The 20230-nt window shown below is 45.3% G+C and overlaps 1 protein-coding gene across 4 annotated transcripts in view; it reads right to left on the bottom strand.

The window, feature by feature from the left end:
• Positions 1–20230, bottom strand: part of LOC126534142 (uncharacterized) — a 169462-nt gene that overhangs the window by 92389 nt on the left and 56843 nt on the right. For all 4 annotated transcript variants that reach the window (XR_008613232.1, XM_055072713.2, XM_055072712.2 and 1 more), the window contains one exon: positions 11049–11165. Coding sequence is in view for 3 of the 4 variants with exons in the window: in XM_055072713.2 (XP_054928688.1) it covers positions 11049–11165 (117 nt within the window). In the remaining variant the exon portion in view is untranslated. The remainder of the gene's footprint in view (positions 1–11048; positions 11166–20230) is intronic.

The raw sequence follows: 20230 nt of genomic DNA, 5'->3' as shown, positions 1-20230 counted from the left end.
CTTGCGGTAGTTGTTGACACCTTCCTCACGGAGCTTGCCAGGGGACTGTATTGCGGTGGAAGACCTTGGAGGCAACGGCTGCTTCGATAGATTTCTGCCGTCTCCGAGGTACTGGCGTCGGTAGCTTCTGGTTCAGGACCCGTAGGCATACGATGGATGCGTACCCAGACCAACACCAGTTTGTCACGAGAGCAAAAGCCAGTCAGTCAGTTCTAAGCGAATGGCCGTTTAAGTTCGTTTCTGCAGCAGCTACCACGCACACTTCTTCTTCCTCAACCTCTAGCGTAACTAGTGCGTGCCAATATATATATATATATATATATATATATATATGTTGTGATGGCTATTTATCAGGCCAGTAAACAGAATTTAAAACTTTAGTTGAACTATCTAAATTCATAGCGGGAATAAATGCTTACTGCAGAACACAGTATATGTATATATATCTATATATATATATATATATATATATATATATATATATATATAGATATATATATATATATATATATATATAAATATATATATTTATATATATATATTTATATATATATATATAAATGCTTACTGCAGAACACAGTATATATATATATATATATATATATATATATATATATATATATATATATATATATATATATATATATATATATATATATAGATATATATACATATACTGTGTTCTGCAGTAAGCATTTATTCCCGCTATGAATTTAGATAGTTCAACTAAAGTTTTAAATTCTGTTTACTGGCCTGATAAATAGCCATCACAACATTGCATGCCTAATGTTTAACTGACGCTGGTCCAGCAAATAAACTGGTGACTTTTACGTGGTGAGAGCCTGCATCTTGTTATGAAGCAGGCGGTAGGATATGAACTCTATGTACATGAACGTTTATACCCTTCTCCACGTTTAGCATACTGGCGCCTCAACAGCGATTGAATCTGTAACCTCACGTTCAAAGGCACAATGTCATAGCCACTTAGCTACCATGCAATAAGATGGCTTTGTATTCTTAGCGTCTTGGCTAGAGCATAAAGTTTGGTCTCAAGCAAATTCCAAGTATTTCTTCAAAGGAAGAAGGCACATCATTAGAAATGGAAACTTAATATAATTTCCCTCATTCATACTGACCAGATAAGCAAACGTCCCTTACAAACTGGTCGTCTCGGCCATGCAGTGTAACAACTTATTGGGGAAAACTGGGTCTTCTCATTTGTACAGGTGTACCGTATCAGTGATTGGCGCAATTGGTGAACACATCAGTGATAGGTGTGCTACGTGGCTTATAACGCTAAAGGTTTCGAAGTGGAAAATAGTTTCTTTTTCTCGAAAAACACTTAACAGTCATTTTCCTTATCCTTTGATTCTAACATAGTTGCCAACACCACAGAATATGAGTACTTAGGAGGGCTCCTTACGCAGAATCTTTCATGTACTAATCGCATCACCTCCATTTCAGCTAACGCCTGCAGATCATTGGCATTTCTGCGGAGCAACTTCAGAACTGGCCTTCACCACTAAGAAAACTAGCTTACACAACTATTGCACGGCTACAAATTGAGTACGCCCCTTGTATATGGTCTCCTCATCAAAAATAACACATCCAACTCCTGGAGAGCATCCAGAATAGAGCGAGCCCTTTCATTTAATAGAACTACAGGAATCAGTCAACTGTAACCCAAATAAAAGTCGATATTTTGTTGCGACCAATAAGTACCAGCCCTTATATTTGCGTTACATTATTATTTCTTTGGTTCATTCACACAGTTGGCCTATCTTTATCAAACCTGAAAAACTTTTATTTCAGCTGAGAACAATTAGTTCTGCTACACCCGAATTTATGGAAATACACACGCTTCTAATTTTTCAGCTTTGCCGCGTGCGGTTAGGAACGCTCTACCAGATAACATCGCTTGTCGTTCGAAACAAAGTACAATTCGCCATGTTCTAATCGATCAATATGCCGTTTCAACAGCCTAACACATCTTGCCTTATAATTTCTTTCATTCATTTTTCTACAAGGTAATAAAAGAATTGCGGTGATCTTAATATTTTACTATAAGTATTGCTGTATACATGCAGAGGCCTTTATAACGTTATTATGGTAATAAATTATTCTGTTTACGTTTATTGTTATTGCTTTTGATATTACATTTGCTAAGGTCGTATGAATTTTCCATGTTGCGTGAATATTCCTTCCATTGTACTAATGTAGTTTTTTTTTCCCAATTCCATACGAATATGTTACCGTATACCACCCCTTACGCAATTCCTTCTCGAAGGTCTGTAAGGTACTTATGAATAAATAGGTAAATAAATAAACAAAACATATTTCAGTTTATAGCGTAGTGAACGAGGTAATCCAATTGGCCTACGCCGTATGTCGGCACATATTCCACAAGGACCTTCCAATCCACAGTCCGATTTAGTTTGGCGACATGAGTATTAGCCCACTGTGTCATAAAACTCCCCAATCTGGCGTCCAGTACTTTTCTAAAGGGTCTATGATTGCTTTTCTGTGGTGTATATATATATATATTTTCTGTGGTGTGTTTTGCCCTAATACTAATTTTGCTTGTTTCACTGGCACCGCACAAACACTCCCCTGAGCGTCAATTTATGGGCGAATGTGTTGGGAGTAACTGCTACGAGCTTTGAGAGCCTGGTGATCTAGAGCCTTTTGGATGTCAATCTAGATGAGCAGGAGGGAGCGCTAGAAGTTGAAAGAAGCCAGCAAGATGCATGGGAGTATCAGAAGTTTATGGACCGATAAATAAAGATAATTTTCTATCTATTCAGAGAAAAATGCAACAGAAATAAAGCAAGGTAGATGGCACACACGTGTTTACAGCGAAAACATGCATATCAATTGATCATAGATGTAACGCTTCGAAAATAGCTAGTGAAGCTTCCATAAAGTGGACACTATCGAAAAAAGACGGAACAGCTTTGCATAATTTTAAACAAAATTGTTTTCGTGCGCAATGCCGCAAACCTACAATGTGTTGATTTGAATTTGATAACCAACGTCTACCACCCCGTAAATGTGAAACAAAGCGGGCAAGACGCCTGTTGCTCCCTAAATGGTCATAACGAATTGCGTCATAAATGAAAGGGCATCGAAGTCAAAGAAAAATGACAGTCATTCCGCTCTGTAATGGTGGAATGGCAGCGAAAGCGAACGACAGTGAAAGCTCTCAAAAGAAAAGTAAAGTGCTTTCGCTGCCATTCCATCTTCACAGTGTGGAATGCTTGCCCGGGCCCGCGATTGTCGTTTTCGTTCAGCATCGCGGGAATATTGTTCGTCGGCGGTCGTTTTGCGCCGGCGCCGTTTACATTCTCGTTGCTGTTCCCTCCGGTGCTCCTCGTACACATGTTGTTCTTTGGGTGTACAAGCTATACGTGTCCGTCCCGTTGATAACGCAGCTGTTGCTAGCGCCGAAACCTCTCCTCCTTATTTACTGCGATAACCTTGACGTCCTGCTCTTGTTCACGGTGAGTGTTCTGATCTGTTCCGAATTTCGAAATCTACGCCAGCGCACTGAATTCGTACGTGATCACACACAAAGGAAACAGTGGAACACATTAAAGCCATTGTGTGTGGGTTTGTTAGAAATTAAGTCCGTTTCTACGCTGCGCTTGGCGAAGAGGCAACAGCCTGCGCTAGCTTCTAATCGTCGTCGTTGCCTTCACACTGCTCGCCTTTTCGTGATCGCACATATTGTTCCGTAGCACTACCCCCGACTGCAAAAGCGCCGTCCCAGAGCGACTAAAGATCGGACTCGGAAGCAGTGTAGTAGGCCTTGAGCCTTCTGACATGCTCGACATCACTAGATGCCAGAGGAGAGGACGTGGTTGAACCCACAGGAGCAATTTCGTAAGTCACAGGCGTCACCTGGCGTCGCACGCGGTAGGGCCCTGTGTATCGCGAAAGGAGCTTCTCTGAAAGTCCGACGTGACGAGAGGGCGACCACAGGAGCACGAGCGCACCAGGCGAAAACTGTACGTCTCGATGGCGGGCGTTGTACTGACACTGCTGAGTGGTTTGTGAGGCCGTCAGTCGAGCACGGGCAAGCTGGCGCGCATGGTCGGTGAGGGCAATGGCGTCGCGCGCATACTCGCTTGTTGAGATCGCAGCAGGAGGAAGTGCCGTGTCTAGGGGCAAGGTAGGTTCGCGAACGTACAGTAGATAAAATGGAGATAATCCGGTGGTTTCCTGCCGGGAAGAATTGTACGCAAATGTTACATAAGTAAGGGCAATGTCCTAGTCGTGGTGGTCTTTGGAAACGTACTTGGACAACATATCGGTAAGAGTACGGTTTAACCGCTCTTTCAGGCCATTTGTTTGAGGTTGGTATGAGGTAGTCAGTTTGTGTTGAATGGAGCAGGAACGCACAATGTCAGCGATAACTTTCGAGAGGAAGTTTCGACCACGGTCAGTAAGCAGCTGTCGCGGGGCGCCATGAAGCACAATGTCACGCAAGAGAAAGTCCGCGACGTCAGTCGCGCAACTGGTAGGGAGAGCCCGAGTGATAGCGTATCGGGTGGCGTAATCAGTCGCGACGGCTACCCATTTGTTCCCAGAGGATGACGTGGGAAAGGACCGAGCAGGTCTAATCCAACACGAAAGAACGGTTCCACAGGGACGGTGATCGGCTGGACATGACCGGCAGGTAGCACCTGAGGTGTTTTCCGACGCTAGCAGAGATCACAGGCAGCAACATAGCATCGAACGGAGTGAGCGAGACCAGGCCAATAGAAGCGGCTGCGGACGCGGTCGTACGTGCGGGTTACCCCAAGGTGTCCTGCAGTGGGTGCGTCATGCATCTCAAAGAGCACAGTCTGTCGTAGCTGTTTTGGCACGACAAGATCAGAGTCGTCAGGGAGGAAGTTGCTTCGATACAGAATGCTGCCTTGGAGGACATATCCGCGAACGGATGTGTCGGTAGGTGTAGAGCGCAGACGCTCGATAAGTGCTCGCAGCGATAGGTCTCGGTACTGCTCATCGGCGAAGTTAGCGAAGGCAGACACAGAGAAAATGCCGTTGGCGCTACTACTGTCGGCGTCGTCAGGCTCGTCGACCGGGTAGCGAGCCAGGCAGTCAGCGTCCTTGTGTAGTCGGCCAGATTTATTGGTGACAGTATACGAATATTCTTGGAGGCGTAAGGCCCAGCGACCAAGTCTTCCTGTAGGATCTTTCAGTGAGCATAACTAGCAAAGCGCGTGATGGTCTGTGACAACGAAAAAGGGTCGGCCATATAAGTATGGGCGGAATTTCGCAACCGCCCAAACTAGGGCCAGACACTCACGCTCAGTGATGGAATAGTTGCGCTCCGCGGGTGAGAGGTGCCTGCTGGCGTAAGCGATAACACGGTCGTGGCCACGCTGCCGTTGTGCCAGTACTGCGCCAATTCCGTGGCCGCTGGCATCAGTACGGACTTCGGTTGGCGCAGAAGGATCGAAATGGGCCAGAACGGGAGGCGTTGTGAGAATGTCGATTAGATGTGAGAATGCAGAGGCCTCATTACCGCCCCACTGGAAAGGGGCGTCTTTTTTCAAAAGCTTGGTTAGTGGTCGTGCTATGGCGGCGAAATTTCTCACGAAACGGCGGAAGTACGAACAAAGGCCGATGAAGCTGCGCACATCCTTGACACACTTCGGAACAGGGAAGTGCGCAACAGCACGGATCTTGCCTGGGTCCGGTTGCACTCCGTTCGCGTCAACGAGATGTCCAAGGACGGTACTCAGGCGACGGCCGAATTGTAACTTCGATGCGTTCGGTTGCAAACCGGCTCGCCGAAAAACGTCCACGACTGCTGAGAGGCGCTCGAGGTGCGTAGCGAACGTTGGGGAGAATACGATGACGTCGTCCAAGTAGCATAGGCACGTGGACCATTTGAAACCGTGAAGAAGGGAGTCTATCATGCGTTCAAAAGTGGCAGGGACGTCACATAGACAGAACGGCATCACTTTGAATAGGTAAAGACCATCGGGTGTTACAAAAGCAGTCTTCTCACGGTCGAGATCGTCCACGGCAATCTGCCAGTAGACGGAGCGAAGGTCAATAGAGGAGAAATAGCGAGCACCGTGGAGGCAGCCAAGGGTGTCATCAATCCGAAGCATGGCATACACGTCAATTTTGGTAATCCTGTTAAGGCGCCGATAGTCCACGCAAAAGCGCCATGAGCCATCCTTCTTTTTGACCAGTACAAGAGGTGACGCCCATGGACTACATGACGGTGCAATTATGTTCTTGGCAAGCATTTTGCGAACTTCTGCGTGAATAACTTGACGCTCAGCTGGTGAAACTCGATACGGGCAGCGATGAATAGGAGGGGCATCGCCGGTATTAATGCGATGTTTGACACCTGTAGTTTGGGCCAAAGGACGATCGTTAAAGTCAAAAAGATCGTGGTAGGAAAACAGAACGCGGTAGAGTTCACGAGCGTGCTCGGACGGCAAGTCCGGCGCAATCATTTTCTGTAAGTCAGCGATGGTACAATTTGCCGACTTCGATGGTAGAGGAGCATCGGATGAAGTGTCGTCTACTACAATGGATGCTACTGAGTGATCCGCGAATGAGCAAAGCTGGGCCAGAGACATCCCGCGTGGCAGCACTTGTGTCGTCAAGCCAAAGTTGACCACTGGCAGGCAGACACAATTCGCCGTAATAGATAAAACTGTATGAGGTACTGTGATCCCGTGTGTAAGGAGGACGTCTTGCATAGGAGCCGCGATGTAGTGACCGTCGGGGACTGGTGGGGAAGACACTAGGTCAACGTAGGTGAGTGCCGAAGGTGGCAAACGAACGAAGTCGACGGAACTGAGGCGACTGGGGTGTGGTTCAGCAGGATCTAGAACAGGCAGGTCAAGGCGGAGAGTACTGGCGGAACAATCGATGAGAGCAGAATGTGCGGAGAGGAAGTCTAAGCCGAGGATGATGTCATGGGGACAGTGGGCCATGACTGTGAATAGCACGATTGTTGAGCGATCGGCGAAGGAGACGCGGGCGGTACACATACCAATTACGGGGGCTGTTCCGCCATCGGCGACATGGACAACAGGCGTCGTGTTGGGCGTGATAATTTTCTTGAGCCGGATACGAAGGTCAGCGCTCATTACGGACAAATGCGCCCCAGTGTCTATGAGTGCAGACACAGAAACACCGTCGACTCGCACGTCAAGAAGCTTCAGATGAGTGGGCAACGTCAGTAGAGGATTTGGCGGCGTAGGGAGCAATGCAGCGTCACCTCGAGGCGCTGCATCGTCTAGCTTTCCGGCTTAGAGCGGCGTCCGAAGGGAGTCGGCGAATAGGAGCGACGGGGCTGGGGAGAGCGAGATTGTCGTCGTTGGGGCGAAGGCGAACGACAATAGGAGCGGTTCGGTGCAGGATAATCAGCGGCGGCGTTATCGGAGCGTGCGGCATAAAGACGAGAAGTGCCACCTGGGGGGCGAGAGTACGCAGTATAAGTAGACCGGGTCAGGGAACTCCAGCGACTGCGACAGTGCCGAGAACTGTGCCCGATTCGATGGCAGCGGAAACAAATGGGCTTGTCGTCAGCGGTGCGCCATTCAGATGGGTTGCGAAACGTGGTGGGTAAGAAGATGAGGGACGGGGCGGAATCGAAGAAGCCGGGCGGGTATCAGGACGATGGGCCGAGCAGATGGTGTGAAGACCCATGTTTTCGATCAGTGAGACCGTGACTGCAGATGTGTTGGTGGTACTGGAGTTGAACGCAGACGGATAGGCGGCCTCGATCTCACGCCGGGCGATCGTGGTAACATCGGCAGTGTTGTTGGGACGAGGAGTGTCGGCACAGGAAGATGTCGCTTGGGTGTTGGGCAGACGGGCAAACTGCTGGTCAATACGTCGGCTTTTAGCGAGTTCCAGGGGGCGGCACTCTTTTATAACAGCATCCACCGTCGCTACGTTGTTGAAAACGAGCAAGTTGAAGGCGTCATCGACAATGCCTTTGAGGATGTGGGCAACCTTGTCTGACTCAGTCATGTGGGTGTCAACTTTGCGGCACAGAGCCAAGACGTGCTTAATGTACGTGACATAGGGCTCTGTTGACGTCTGCACACGGCCGGAAAGCGCCTTCTGCGCGGCAAGTTGGTGACCGTAGGGGTAGCCCAACAAGGCTCGAAGCTGTGTCTTAAGTGAATCCCAACTGGTGAGTTCCTCTTCGTGCGTGCGATACCAAACTGGAGGTGTGCCACCGAGGTAAAAGACTACGTTGGCGAGCATATTAGTAGGGTCCCACCGGTCATTGCGGCTGACGTGTTCATACAGGCTGATCCAGTCATCGACGTCTTCCTCATCTTTGCCCGAGAATGCGCCAGGATCATGGGGAGCGGGGAGAGTGATGTAGCTCGTCGAAGTGGCAGCAGGTGTCGGAGCCGGCGGAGTCGGCTTGTCGTCGCCGGGAGCCATGGGGGAAGGCTCGACGTACCGTCCACTGCGAAGCTCCGTGACGAGGTACAGGGAACGTCCACGTCCACCAGATATGTTACGTAGGAAGACGCAGACGAAAAGCTATGTACAAGTATATTTACAAGAAAATACGCTGCCCTCGGCCAAGAGGCAACAGCCCGCGCTAGCTTCTAATCGTCGTCGTCGTCTTCACACTGCTCGCCTTTTCGTGATCGCACATATTGTTCCGTAGCACTATACAGCTTCCGCTGTAAATATTGAATAATTCTAAGACACTGAGTGATAAATTAGGATTTGATTGATATATGAAAAATATTTTTTCAACAACTATCGTTTATAAACACGTCAATATATTTACTCTAATATCAAATAAATATCCTTTACATAAACAGAAGCAATAGCACGTATCATCATTGGTAACCTCCCTAAATTGTGCGATGGAGGTTTACTAGATATTTTTGCGAGAGTGATATTGAAGTTATGGTAATACAGTCAAGACCTCTGTGTGTGCGTTGCGCTGCTTCAACTAATAGGTTTGTGCTCGAACGCGTTGCATAATCGGTATAAAATGCCAGAAAGCAATGACGAGCACTTGCAAGAACGGCAATCTGCGGACACTTCAACATCATTGTATTTGTTAAGCAAAACAACAAGCCCTCGTACAATAGTATGGACGCAACCACCCATGCAAATAAGAGATTCGTAATTATATGTTGCATTGCAATAGGATAAAGGTAGCCCAAGTGCAAATTGCTGCAGACGAAAATACCCTAAATTCCGCGAATGATATTACAGCATGCTATACGTTCATGTAGCGGGTTACACTGCACTTGTGAACGTAATTCAACACATGGCTGATACCCTGCAAAAAGGGCAGTTTTAAGTCTTTGCATGCGGGAACCAACAACACATAAATATCAGCGGGCAGTAATTATGTTTGCAAGGCTTCTAGCGCAAGGTCAGGTGGATATTCTTGGCACAATGTCTATGTTAATTTCAGCGCGCATATGAGACCCCTTGTTGAAATATGTGTGATAGATGCTTGAATATTTTAGCTGATGATTAACAAAAAGAAATGCTAGCTCTTCCGTAATCGACAATAGATGTAAGCATGAAAGGGCCGCAGGCCGAGCAGATTGGTTGAAGAGGATACTAGCCCCAATCTTAAAATGCGTCGAGTGAATGTTCACAACGGCACACTCCACTACATCACAGCACACCCCACAAAGCCATACCGTGCACTGGGGCACATGGACGCTGCCCAGGTAGATGAAGAAAGCCAGCTCAAAGCGCAACGACAGACAGCCAAAGACGCTACACAGCTAGAAGAAAAAAATCTGAAGGAGGGTCCACATAGCGTGGCGCCTTCTTCATCTCTCAAGGCAACAAGAAACTCGCGCCGCGGAACTGATGGACCGCTGGCGTTCAAAAGAGAACAGGTAACTCTGTTTCACGGCCAAATCATCAGAATGAGGTGTATTTTTCCCTGTATCTGCATTTCGAACGTCGCTATTGGATTTGACAAATGTTACTTCGACGTACTGAAAGTTCCAGTTTGAGTGATATTCGTAACAATAGGAAGAACTCCGAAGCAATATTTTTGTAGCTTGTTCGGGCAGTGAATAGCGTATGCGATACGGGGCTGTACAAACAGTTCGCGGCCAGAGACTGCATTTTCTGAAGTTTTGAGTGGCTGCCCGGATGATCTCGTTTTGTTCTCGCAACTCGCCCGTGTGTTCTTGTTTGGCTTTGACTTTGGCTCAAGCTCACTTGAAGGTAGCCGACAACGGGAGCAAAAGGTATTTCATGCTTAAAACACATCCTTGGCTGATTTTCGCGCTCATATCCCGGTTATAGGTGAGGGAAGATTTGTAGGTATAATTCCATTTTCCACTTTCTTCGTCGAACATGCTTTGGCTCTGATGTCAGTCCGCATCACCTTTTTGCATCGACGAGCCACTCGATAGAGCGCGTCTATGTTCCGCTGGGTGTAGGACGCGAAAGATCTTGCTAAAAAAAAAACTAGTGTAAACTTGATCAGCAATTGCACTTGGCTCAATCCAGACGTGAAATCTACGCCGCTGAGGATACATTGAATCATTCGATCACCAGATGTATTGATTCGTTCCCCGCTTTTATGGCGCCGTGCAGCAATATAGGTATTCTAGCAACACTATCTCTAATCGTTGTGCGCCAATATGCAGTACTAGCAACACCATTCATAACCACGCAGAATAGGTTTCTCAGCAGTTAAAACTGACTTCACCGTCAGTGCTTCGTACAGTCAACAACCGCCATGCTTCCCCCCATGTACGTTTTAGACCTAAACGAGCCCAATTATAGTTAATGCATACATTGACCTCGTATAAAGCTTTCTAAAGCAATATATAATATAACCATCACATATCTTGTTCCCTGCACAAATGTACTTGATATAGGAGATTGAGAAAACACATTGAACATTTTTGATATGGTCTGTTCCTTCTGCTCAGAAATTTTCCTTTATGTGCAATTCGGAAGAGCCAGCCTTGTCATTAAATTGTATAACACATTGCCATTTAAGGCTCTTTTGTCAAAATGAAGCTATTATGCCGAAATTGTTAACGAACAGTCGGATTCCTCAGGGTCTGGATATTCATAGGGTGGATATGGAGGCACGTAGCTCCGTTCCTCGGCAGATTTTTGAGAACGATTATTTTCCACCTCCAGGCATAATATTCCGTTACCTGAAATAAAAATAAAGACCATACTTATTATCAACACAAATATATTTTACATGCGGTTACAAAGAGCATTGCTGGCGAAAATTTGACAACTGAGGGTCTATAAACGCCACTTATTTCCTGTTTCAGCAGACAACCCAACTACAATGATAACTCTGTCAAGTTAAGAACATTCGCCAAATTTTTTCTGATGAGTAACACCAATTCCCAACGGATATACTGCCTTACTTATCAACGAAGCACTCGGAATCACATCGTAATATTTTATACCGCTGACTTAAATATTGGCACATATGTTGGTCATCTTGAAGAGTAATCAAAGTTCCAAGACCAGATGTTTTGAACATGGAATATAGCACTTCATCAAAAAGCGACCAAGCTCGTTCATAAGGTTTCAGACTAATTAAAAACTTTTCACTGATATAACTCCAGGTCGGCTACTTTTACGAGCGGGCATCATTCTTGCGTCCTGCACGTTCTCGCTATATTACTCTTCAATATTTCAAAACTTCTTTTGTTCTCTTTCATGCAATACGAAATCATTGCGATGCAATGTTGATAACGCAGACCTGCGTATGCGTAACTCGAGGTGGATTCGTGGCTTCTTCCAGTAAATGCAGTCATCAGCACGATTATCATCATGTCTTGGATAAAAACCTGCCATTGAGTTTTGTGCGCATCGCTAGGAGATCCTTGCTTCCTCGAAATCATTAGGCGATATAAAGAGAACGGAGTACTCCCTGGTTACTTAGATTGTGACGTTGAGCCTAGTCCTATTCCATTAACTAGCCTTTTCTAAATGGTATAGAAATCATTTCCCAATATATATATATATGTGCGTGTGTGTGCGTGTGTGTGTTACTTGTATGTCGGTAGTATCATAAGAAGCCAACAAGCACGGACACCAAGGACAACATAGGGGAAATTGCTTGTGCTGAATGAATGAAAATAAAGAAACGATAGATTAATGGAAATAAAAGTGCATCAAAAACAACTTGCCGCAGCTGGGAACCGAACTCACAACCTGCGCATTTCGCGTGCGATGCTCTACCAATTGAGCTACGGCGGCGCCGTTTAACCGTTCTCTTTCTTGGGTATTTATGTGTCCTAGTAGAACCCTGGGAGTGTTAGCCAGCACCACCACTCACATACCTTGGCGGCGGACGTGGAACGTCCTTTTCTGCCGCACGCGTCACGAGCACGTGATCTTTTTGGGTGAAGGCAACTGGTCAACTGGAGGTCTCAAATCCGGCAACATTGATGCCTTCAGGTAGCATGCGTGGGTTTATTGAGTGGGGTGGAGTGTCAACCAGCATGCGCTGGCTAGCACTCCCAGGGTTCTCCTAGGACAAATAAATACCCAGGCAAGTGGATGGGGAAAAGGCGCCACCATAGCTCAGTTGGTAGAACATCGCACGCGAAATGCAGAGGTTGTGGGTTCGGTTCCCACCGGCGGCAGGTTGTTTTTTCATCCACTTTGATTTCCATTAATTTATCGTTTCTTTATTTTCATTGATTGAGCACAAGTAATTTGCCCTATGTTGTCCTTGGTGTCAGTGTTTGCTGGCTTTTTATGATATCATTAATAAAGATCAGGCCCCTCGGTTAACGCCCTATCTTCTCGTTTGTATGCAGGTAGGTTACTCATCACTTAAAATAAACGCGAGGTACTTCCTTTCAATGCGCACCTCATCAAAAGCTATAAGCTGTGACCATCGGTCAATAGTTTTGGTTAACTTACAGTTATACGAGCGTGAGTGTGTCACGTGTGGTCTAACCAGTCGTAGCCGTTGCCGATGGTGTTTTCTCTCCGGGAGGTATTGCGGTAAGCTTGATACCTCGACGGCTGCGGAGCACTGTAACAATAGCAGGGACCGTGCACCTCCGCCAAATTGCTGCCTGTTACGAAACATTCAAAAGAGTCTATTCATGACGCATGTAGATGTATTGAGTCACCAGAGATCCAGATGCACCCCAATTCGCTCCAAAAGCCTTGACACAGCGATTCGTCTAGGCTTTGACAGGCGGTCTGTTAAGTGTCTCCTACGTAACACCACTATTGATAGCTAACGAGGAAGTCACTTTCTCATCGCATGTTCCCTACGTTTATTAAATTTAAAAACATTTTGTTAAAAGCTATGTAAATCTGGAAATTTACTAGAAAGGAGAACCTAAACCCTAGCAAGTGAATTGTGCTTCACGACCGCTTTTTTGGTCCTTACTTTGAGCACAGTGACTTCAGCTGCAACATATCAGTACGCTGCGCGCCAGTCAGCTGGTATTTTTAACCATATAAAGCTGTGCAGTGAAACCTTACTTACCATAAAAAAAAAAAACTGGCGATCCCAACTTCGAAAACTGTCCTGCTTAAGATAAAAGTCACCTTTTCAATGATTTCTGTAGAAATGTACTGCATCCTTCAATATAATGTCAACTGTCTGCCGGATATTTGAAATAATTGCTACACTACACTTTAGACGCTTAAACATAAGCCTAAATAATGTATATAGCGTCTGTTTGCGGAGTGGTTAAGTGTCATCTAGATAGAAAGTACATTATAACAATAACAACTCCTGTGACGGCCTGCAAATAAAAGTTGAGACAAGACAAGGGGCAGACAAGGGTGTTTCTAGGCTTGGTGGGCCATTGCAGAGCATTCAGTCAAGTCTATGCTCTCAAAAGTCACTGTAAGACAAGACTGACTCAGAAGGATGTTCCCTTTTGTTGGACAGAAGAATGTGATGGCTCCTACCGAGAATAGGCCCGAATAATTTCTCCTGATACTATGTTGTGCTTACCACGCTTTGCGCTGTCCTTTGAATTGAATACCGACCCATCTCACTATGGTCATGATTTGTATCTCTTGTATCAGAGAGGCTGATCATGACCATCGAACCTTCGTGTAGTTGGATACCACAGCTACACATTCTCCAAAAGTGAATTGCATTATACTACGACAGAAAAAGAAGCTCTTGCAGTTTTAAAAGCCCTACGCGACTTCCGTTCATATTTGAAAGGCGCAAAGTTCAAGCTATACACAGACCATGAAGCACTAACGTGCATATTGAAGATGACCGAAGTGAAAGGAAACATAGGTCGTTGGGTGGGGGAACATCAGCAATTTTATTTTGAAGTAGGTCATCGCCAGGGAAGTTCTATGAAGGACGCGGTTGCAACGTCGTGATTAGCCATTAAGCTTCCAGACAATCATGAAGAGGCAAATGTTGCAAGGATATCGGAGGAAACCGAGGTTTTTCAACGTACTAAAAATGGACTAGTTGCCGTTCCTACTTCCTTGGTTCAAAAGATATTGGAACTGTATCATGGTAGCCCCGAATGAGGAGGCCATGATGGCATTTGGAGAACCTACAGGAAATCGACAAAAAGGTTCTCATGGCCTCGTATGAAGCAAGAAACGTAAGCCTATGTATTATCATGTCCTAAATTCCATATTAGAAAATATTATTTAACCTACCTATGCAAGAAATGGTTTTGCCGCAATCTCAAAGGAAAATCTTTGACCATGTAAAAATTTATTGTCTCCGACAAAAGAACTGCTTTTCGAAGTCATCGGCTACAGGAATGTGCTGAAAAGCGTTACATCAAGTGAGGGTCACTGCGCTCTATCATCCCGAAGCAGCTGGGCAAGGTGAAAGGGCTGTCAGGGACATCTAACAATAGATTATCATGTATCCAGCGTTTCTGTGGGATGGGATGCACTCTTCTATTCGCTGCAACTGAGAGACCACCTTATCTGCCTGCGGTAATAAGCATAGGTATTGACTAGAGCATAAAGCTCATAGAAGCAGAAAAAAACTGAAGATAGTACGTCAAGGTATCGTGAAAGAATAAAGAAGAATTTCGACAAGAGGCAAAATACAACGTTAGCAACATTCGACGTCGATGACTTCGTACTGGTAAATAGAGGGCCAAGCCTGAACGCGGCCTATAACGGACCATTTTGTGAGATCAAGACGGCAGCTCAACAAGGACACTTAAAGGCCGTATGGTACATTGGTCGCAATGACACCATAGACTAGACACCATATTCAAGTATCATCCAAGGAGGGTTGCAAACAATGCTGGGAGGAATGAAGCAATCTTATGAGCACCTGGAAATCAAAGTGTTCCAACTTTCATTTGCAGTTGGAACAAGACAAGGAGCAGGGGGAGAAAAGAGAATAAAGAAGAAGTGCGATAGAAAAAACTGGAGTCTCTGTTGGGAAGCTGTTTAGGGGCAGCTTTATTACATAACACATCAATATTCTTTTTGATAACTTGTCTGAAATATTTAGCGGTTTTCGTTTTCACCAAATAAATACATACCGCTCTTCAAAATCACTATAACTTTGTCATTTGAGAAACTCTTTCCAGATATATATAAATTTAATGAGTGCTAAAATATTTTATATCGAGAAAGAAATTTCTAGAAACTATATTGGTGCAGATCGTGTTATAATGAGATAAATGCACCCTTCCTGGCCGTATTATTTCTCTCACCTGCTTTGACGCTCTTTGACAAAATTGAAAAACCCTAAAGTGTACGAAACAAAAATTCGCCTATAATTAAATACATCCTAGAATTCCCCTAAAGTTCAGTAAACGCATTATATGTATATTCTTTTCAAATTTAAATCAGGTATGGTCGATTGCACGGCTAGGACAGTAGCCATAGACTGGCCCACACACCTTCGACGAAGTGCCAAAAAGTGTAGCATTAAGTTTTATTCGCAACATCGTCCTGTAGCCGACACCAGAACTTGCATCGCGCTTCACACGTGCGGCTGACGTTACGGTAGGATCACATCAGGCCGCTAGCTCTTGTGCCTTCCAAAGTCTCTTAAGTAATTTTCACTAAAGAACGTACAAAAAATAATGGCCATCTAAATATTGTGCTGTAGTTCGCTATCGTAGTGAAACCGACCGTGCAATAGAGGCGCTATCGTGAAGTTGAACATGTCATCAATGCGTCCAAACATGGTAAGTTACGGGAACGCCAACATAAACGGGTTACAGTTATGGCACACTTCGCCTCGGCACTATGACTACTGAGCTGATATACCCAAGTATATAAAAAGTATAGCAGAGTATAAGAAAATGAATAGTCTCTTACCGAGATGCTATGGTCAGTGTTGGTGTGTCATTGCCAAAAAAAGTTTCCCAGCTGCATGTCTAAGCAAATCCACAAAGAAGCGGTAAGGCTTAGCTCTTAAAATAATCAGCTGATGGTCTCTGTTGAAGTTCATCTATAGCAAGGCATTGTAACCGGACTTTTGCGAAGAGGCTGTTAAGAAACGGATCGTGCGGGACATATTTTCTACACTAGATGATTTAGCATATATATGAAGGAGTTCTCGAACTTATAAAAGACCGGCACGTTATACTTCGAATATATTTCTTGCTCGATAGCCTTCTTAATTTGTTGATAGTTGCTTCTAAATGTTTGCAGAGGTAGAATTTAGTTTTTCGTATTGCTATCCTAACTGTTAATTTCATATTACATTACCCCTGCTACATTTGCTTCCTCATTGTTTGTCGGTAGTTTCACATTATAATTGGGCAATTGAAGCACTTGCAAGTCAAATGAAGGTATGTCTTCGAAGACTGCTGAAGCATGCCAAAGCTTCATTATTTTACAAAAGCAATACATTTCTTTATATCTAATTATTCGATCACTTATGCTGCTAGCTGTTGCAGTAAGTCACTGACCTCAGATTGAGATGAATATATATCTTCCAACTGGTGGGCTCATTAAGATCTTCAGTAAAAGGGCACACTATCAGACTTCTCACCATTTGCTCAAAGGTGGCATAGTGCCCACTCCTATGCTTCTGTAAATTTGTAATTTCTTGTCAGTAATCAGTAATTGAAATAGAAGAGGACTACTGCACAGATTAGTGAGTGGCACAAATTCAACGTTGATGCATCTGCAACGCAGCCCCTAGTTTGTGTACTCAGTGGATCGTTAAAATTTTTCTTCGTTTACTGAATGCATGACGTGAACAACTGTGTTCTTACGCAGCACTTATTGACCTGCATTGGGGGCGTAGTGACTGCGGCATTGTGCTGTTAAGCCCAAGGCTACGGGCTACGGTATTCTTTTTTGCTGCATAGAACTTATTCTGAGCAGTTCTTACCAATACCCCACAGGATCAAATTATTGGCTCACGTGGTAATTAGCTCGCGGGTAGTTTCCGATTCCACACCTACGATATAATAACTGGACTTTTAGTTAAATTGTTGCACTTGCATTGGTGTCAGCACGTTGATAAGAGGGGAACTCAGTGTAGTTGCTGGAGGTGAGCCTGTTGATGAGCGCTAGTGGTGACAACGTCAGTGACGACGTAGTCTCATGGCAACATGAAGTGTAACGCAGAGATTTGCTACCAGATGATAGTGGCAGAGGCCAGCAAGAGAGACCGTCGGAATCTTGATGTTTCTGGCGAACCTAAAGATCACTTCAAAATCCTATTCTTGCAACCGGAGAACCATACGCCTAAGGCGATCAGGCAAATTTGTTGCCCAGGACATCCAGCATAGCGCGTGATGGTCAGTAACTACGGTAAAGTGGCATCCACAAATATGTGGCCGCAATTTATCCACAAACCCTAATTAAAGCAAGACATTCTTGCTGTGTTATCAAGTAATTCTGTTGTATAGCGGTTAGTGCTTGATTGAGATACGCAAAAACTCTCTCTCGTGAAGCGTTGTCACGTTGCAGGAGGCCGGCACCGGTTCCGTGACAACTAGCGTTGGTTTCCAAAAAGGTATGCGCTTTCACTGAAATGGCAGAAAACGGGGCTGGATGTTACACGCTTGAGAAATTTTAGAACAGCCTCAATTTCTTCAGTCGAAGTGAAAAGTGCCCGAGGCTAACCGCTTGTCCAGTGGTGACGCTATGCTTGTGAATCGTCGTATAAGGTGCCGGAAATAGCACGCCAATCCAGAGAAACTCTGCAAATATTTTTGATATCCTACGCGAGGAATCAGAAGCACAGCAGCCATGCTGTCAGAGTCTGGTAGGATGCCGTATTTAATTGTCTTGCTTGCAAATCAGCCCTTTTCGGTGTACTGCTTAAGACCAGCGCTAGAAACGCAGGTCAAAACGTTTCAAAACGCTGAAAGTCCTGGCTAAAACTGGAATGAAGAACAACAACAGGTTTTCCACTTCAGACCACGTAGAACGGTGCCTATCATACGTTCAAACGTTGCAGGATCGTTACACAACGCTAAGGGCATTACGTTTAATACTTACAGACTGTCTGGTGTTGCAAATGTGGTTTTGTACTTGTCTGCTTCGAGCATAGATTTGCCAATAACCCGAACTTAAATAAATTATGGGGTTTTACGTGCCAAAACCACTTTCTGATTATGAGGCACGCCGTAGTGGAGGGCTCCGAAAATTTCGACCACCTGGGGCTCTTTAACGTGCACCTAAATCTAAGTACACGGGTGTTTTCGCATTTCGCCCCCATCGAAACGCGGCCGCCGTGGCCGGGATTCGATCCCGCGACCTCGTGCTCAGCAGCCCAACACCATAGCCACTGAGCAACCACGGCGGGTTAACCTGAACTGAAATCAAGACTTGAGAAATACTCAGCACCCAGAAGGGAGTCAAGGGAATCGTCGATTATTGGCATGGAGTGCACATCTGTGCGCGTGTTTTGTTGATTGCTGTATAATCGATTGCATAATTCTAGGGAATTATCCTTCTGGTCTAGCACAACAGGCGACAACCAATAGCTAGAGGACGGCCGGACAATGTAGCTTGGGAACATGCCGGTGACGTGTTCCTCGGTAATTTTCCGCTCTTTGCGAGACATGCGGTATCTGCGGTGGCGTCTAAGGAAGCTGTTTTCGCTTTCAATGCGACGCACTGCGAGGGAAGTGCGGCCGAGAAGATTTGAGTGGACGTCAAAGATCTGCGCTTTTTAAGTGCCACTAAGACATCTTATTTATACGCAATCGTAACATCGTCCTTTATAGTGGCTTTGAGAGGAGCAGTACCATGGTCTCCAAAAGGGGAAGGCAAACGTCATACCTCCATGTGAAGGAGAACAAGCGTAACAGGTTCGGTGTCTTATCGTGATCGGCGAGAGATTTGGAAAAACTTCGTGACAAGCGCATACCTGTCGTGAATCCTCACCAGGCAAGGAGCGATGGTAAGCCCGCTAGAGATCTGTTGACCGAATAGAAGAAGGAATACCTGACTATTAACGATGGTATCCTAAGTCAGTATTAGAAAATCCTTATGACCAGGTAGAATAAGACAATCTGGAGCTGTGACGAAATGCAAGGTGTGTCCATCGAGTTCAGATGGACATTCAGTGTCTCTCATATGAATTACACGTTGACGGGAAGCAACCAATGCAGATTCTGATGAGAGAAAGTCTCATACGAAAATGTACTCGAGGGGAAGCTCGATAGAGGAGAGGACTGGGGGACTACATATATTGTGAGCGCAACACACGCCTGACTCAACTTTATCATCTCCGCATATCACAATCCATTGTAGGTCTTCTTCATCTGTATATATTATCATCAGCTGCACAGCTTGATCCTCGTTATAGCAGCACGAGCTCGGCTGGAATAAAACGGTTTCTTACAATATATGTAAATTAATTCGAAGACAAAGGGTGAAGCGGTCTTGAAAACTAAGTTTGGGGCCCTCCACCCAGGTCTTCACTGGCTGTGATTGATTCCCCGCCGAACTGAACCGAGGAATACCGTCTTCACTCCCGTCTTCGAGCTGTGCAGCTGTGTCTCCCGCGACGTAATCTGTCCTTATCTTATGATTAAAGTAACTAAATACGCATAAGGATTTACGGGTTTCTGCGCACACCGCGATGATATGTGGTAAAGCTAGGGCCTTTCTCCAAACCGCGTGCATCTAGACTGAAGGTGTGTGAGGTGAATAGTACGTAATTTTAATAAACGCGGATACGTGTCCGCTTGTGTTTTTTCTTAAGTTTGTTGCTTCCTCCCTGCTTAGGGTCTTGTGGGAAAGAGCGCATTTTTGATGCTTAGAACGGAAGTGAGCGAGTTTTTCCCTGTGAAATATTCATGCG

This window comes from Dermacentor andersoni, chromosome 7 (assembly GCF_023375885.2).
Source record: "Dermacentor andersoni chromosome 7, qqDerAnde1_hic_scaffold, whole genome shotgun sequence".
In the NCBI taxonomy this organism is placed as follows: Eukaryota; Metazoa; Arthropoda; class Arachnida; order Ixodida; family Ixodidae; genus Dermacentor; species Dermacentor andersoni.
The sequence above is the reverse complement of the archived record's forward strand: the minus strand, read 5'-3'. Positions and strand labels throughout refer to the sequence as shown.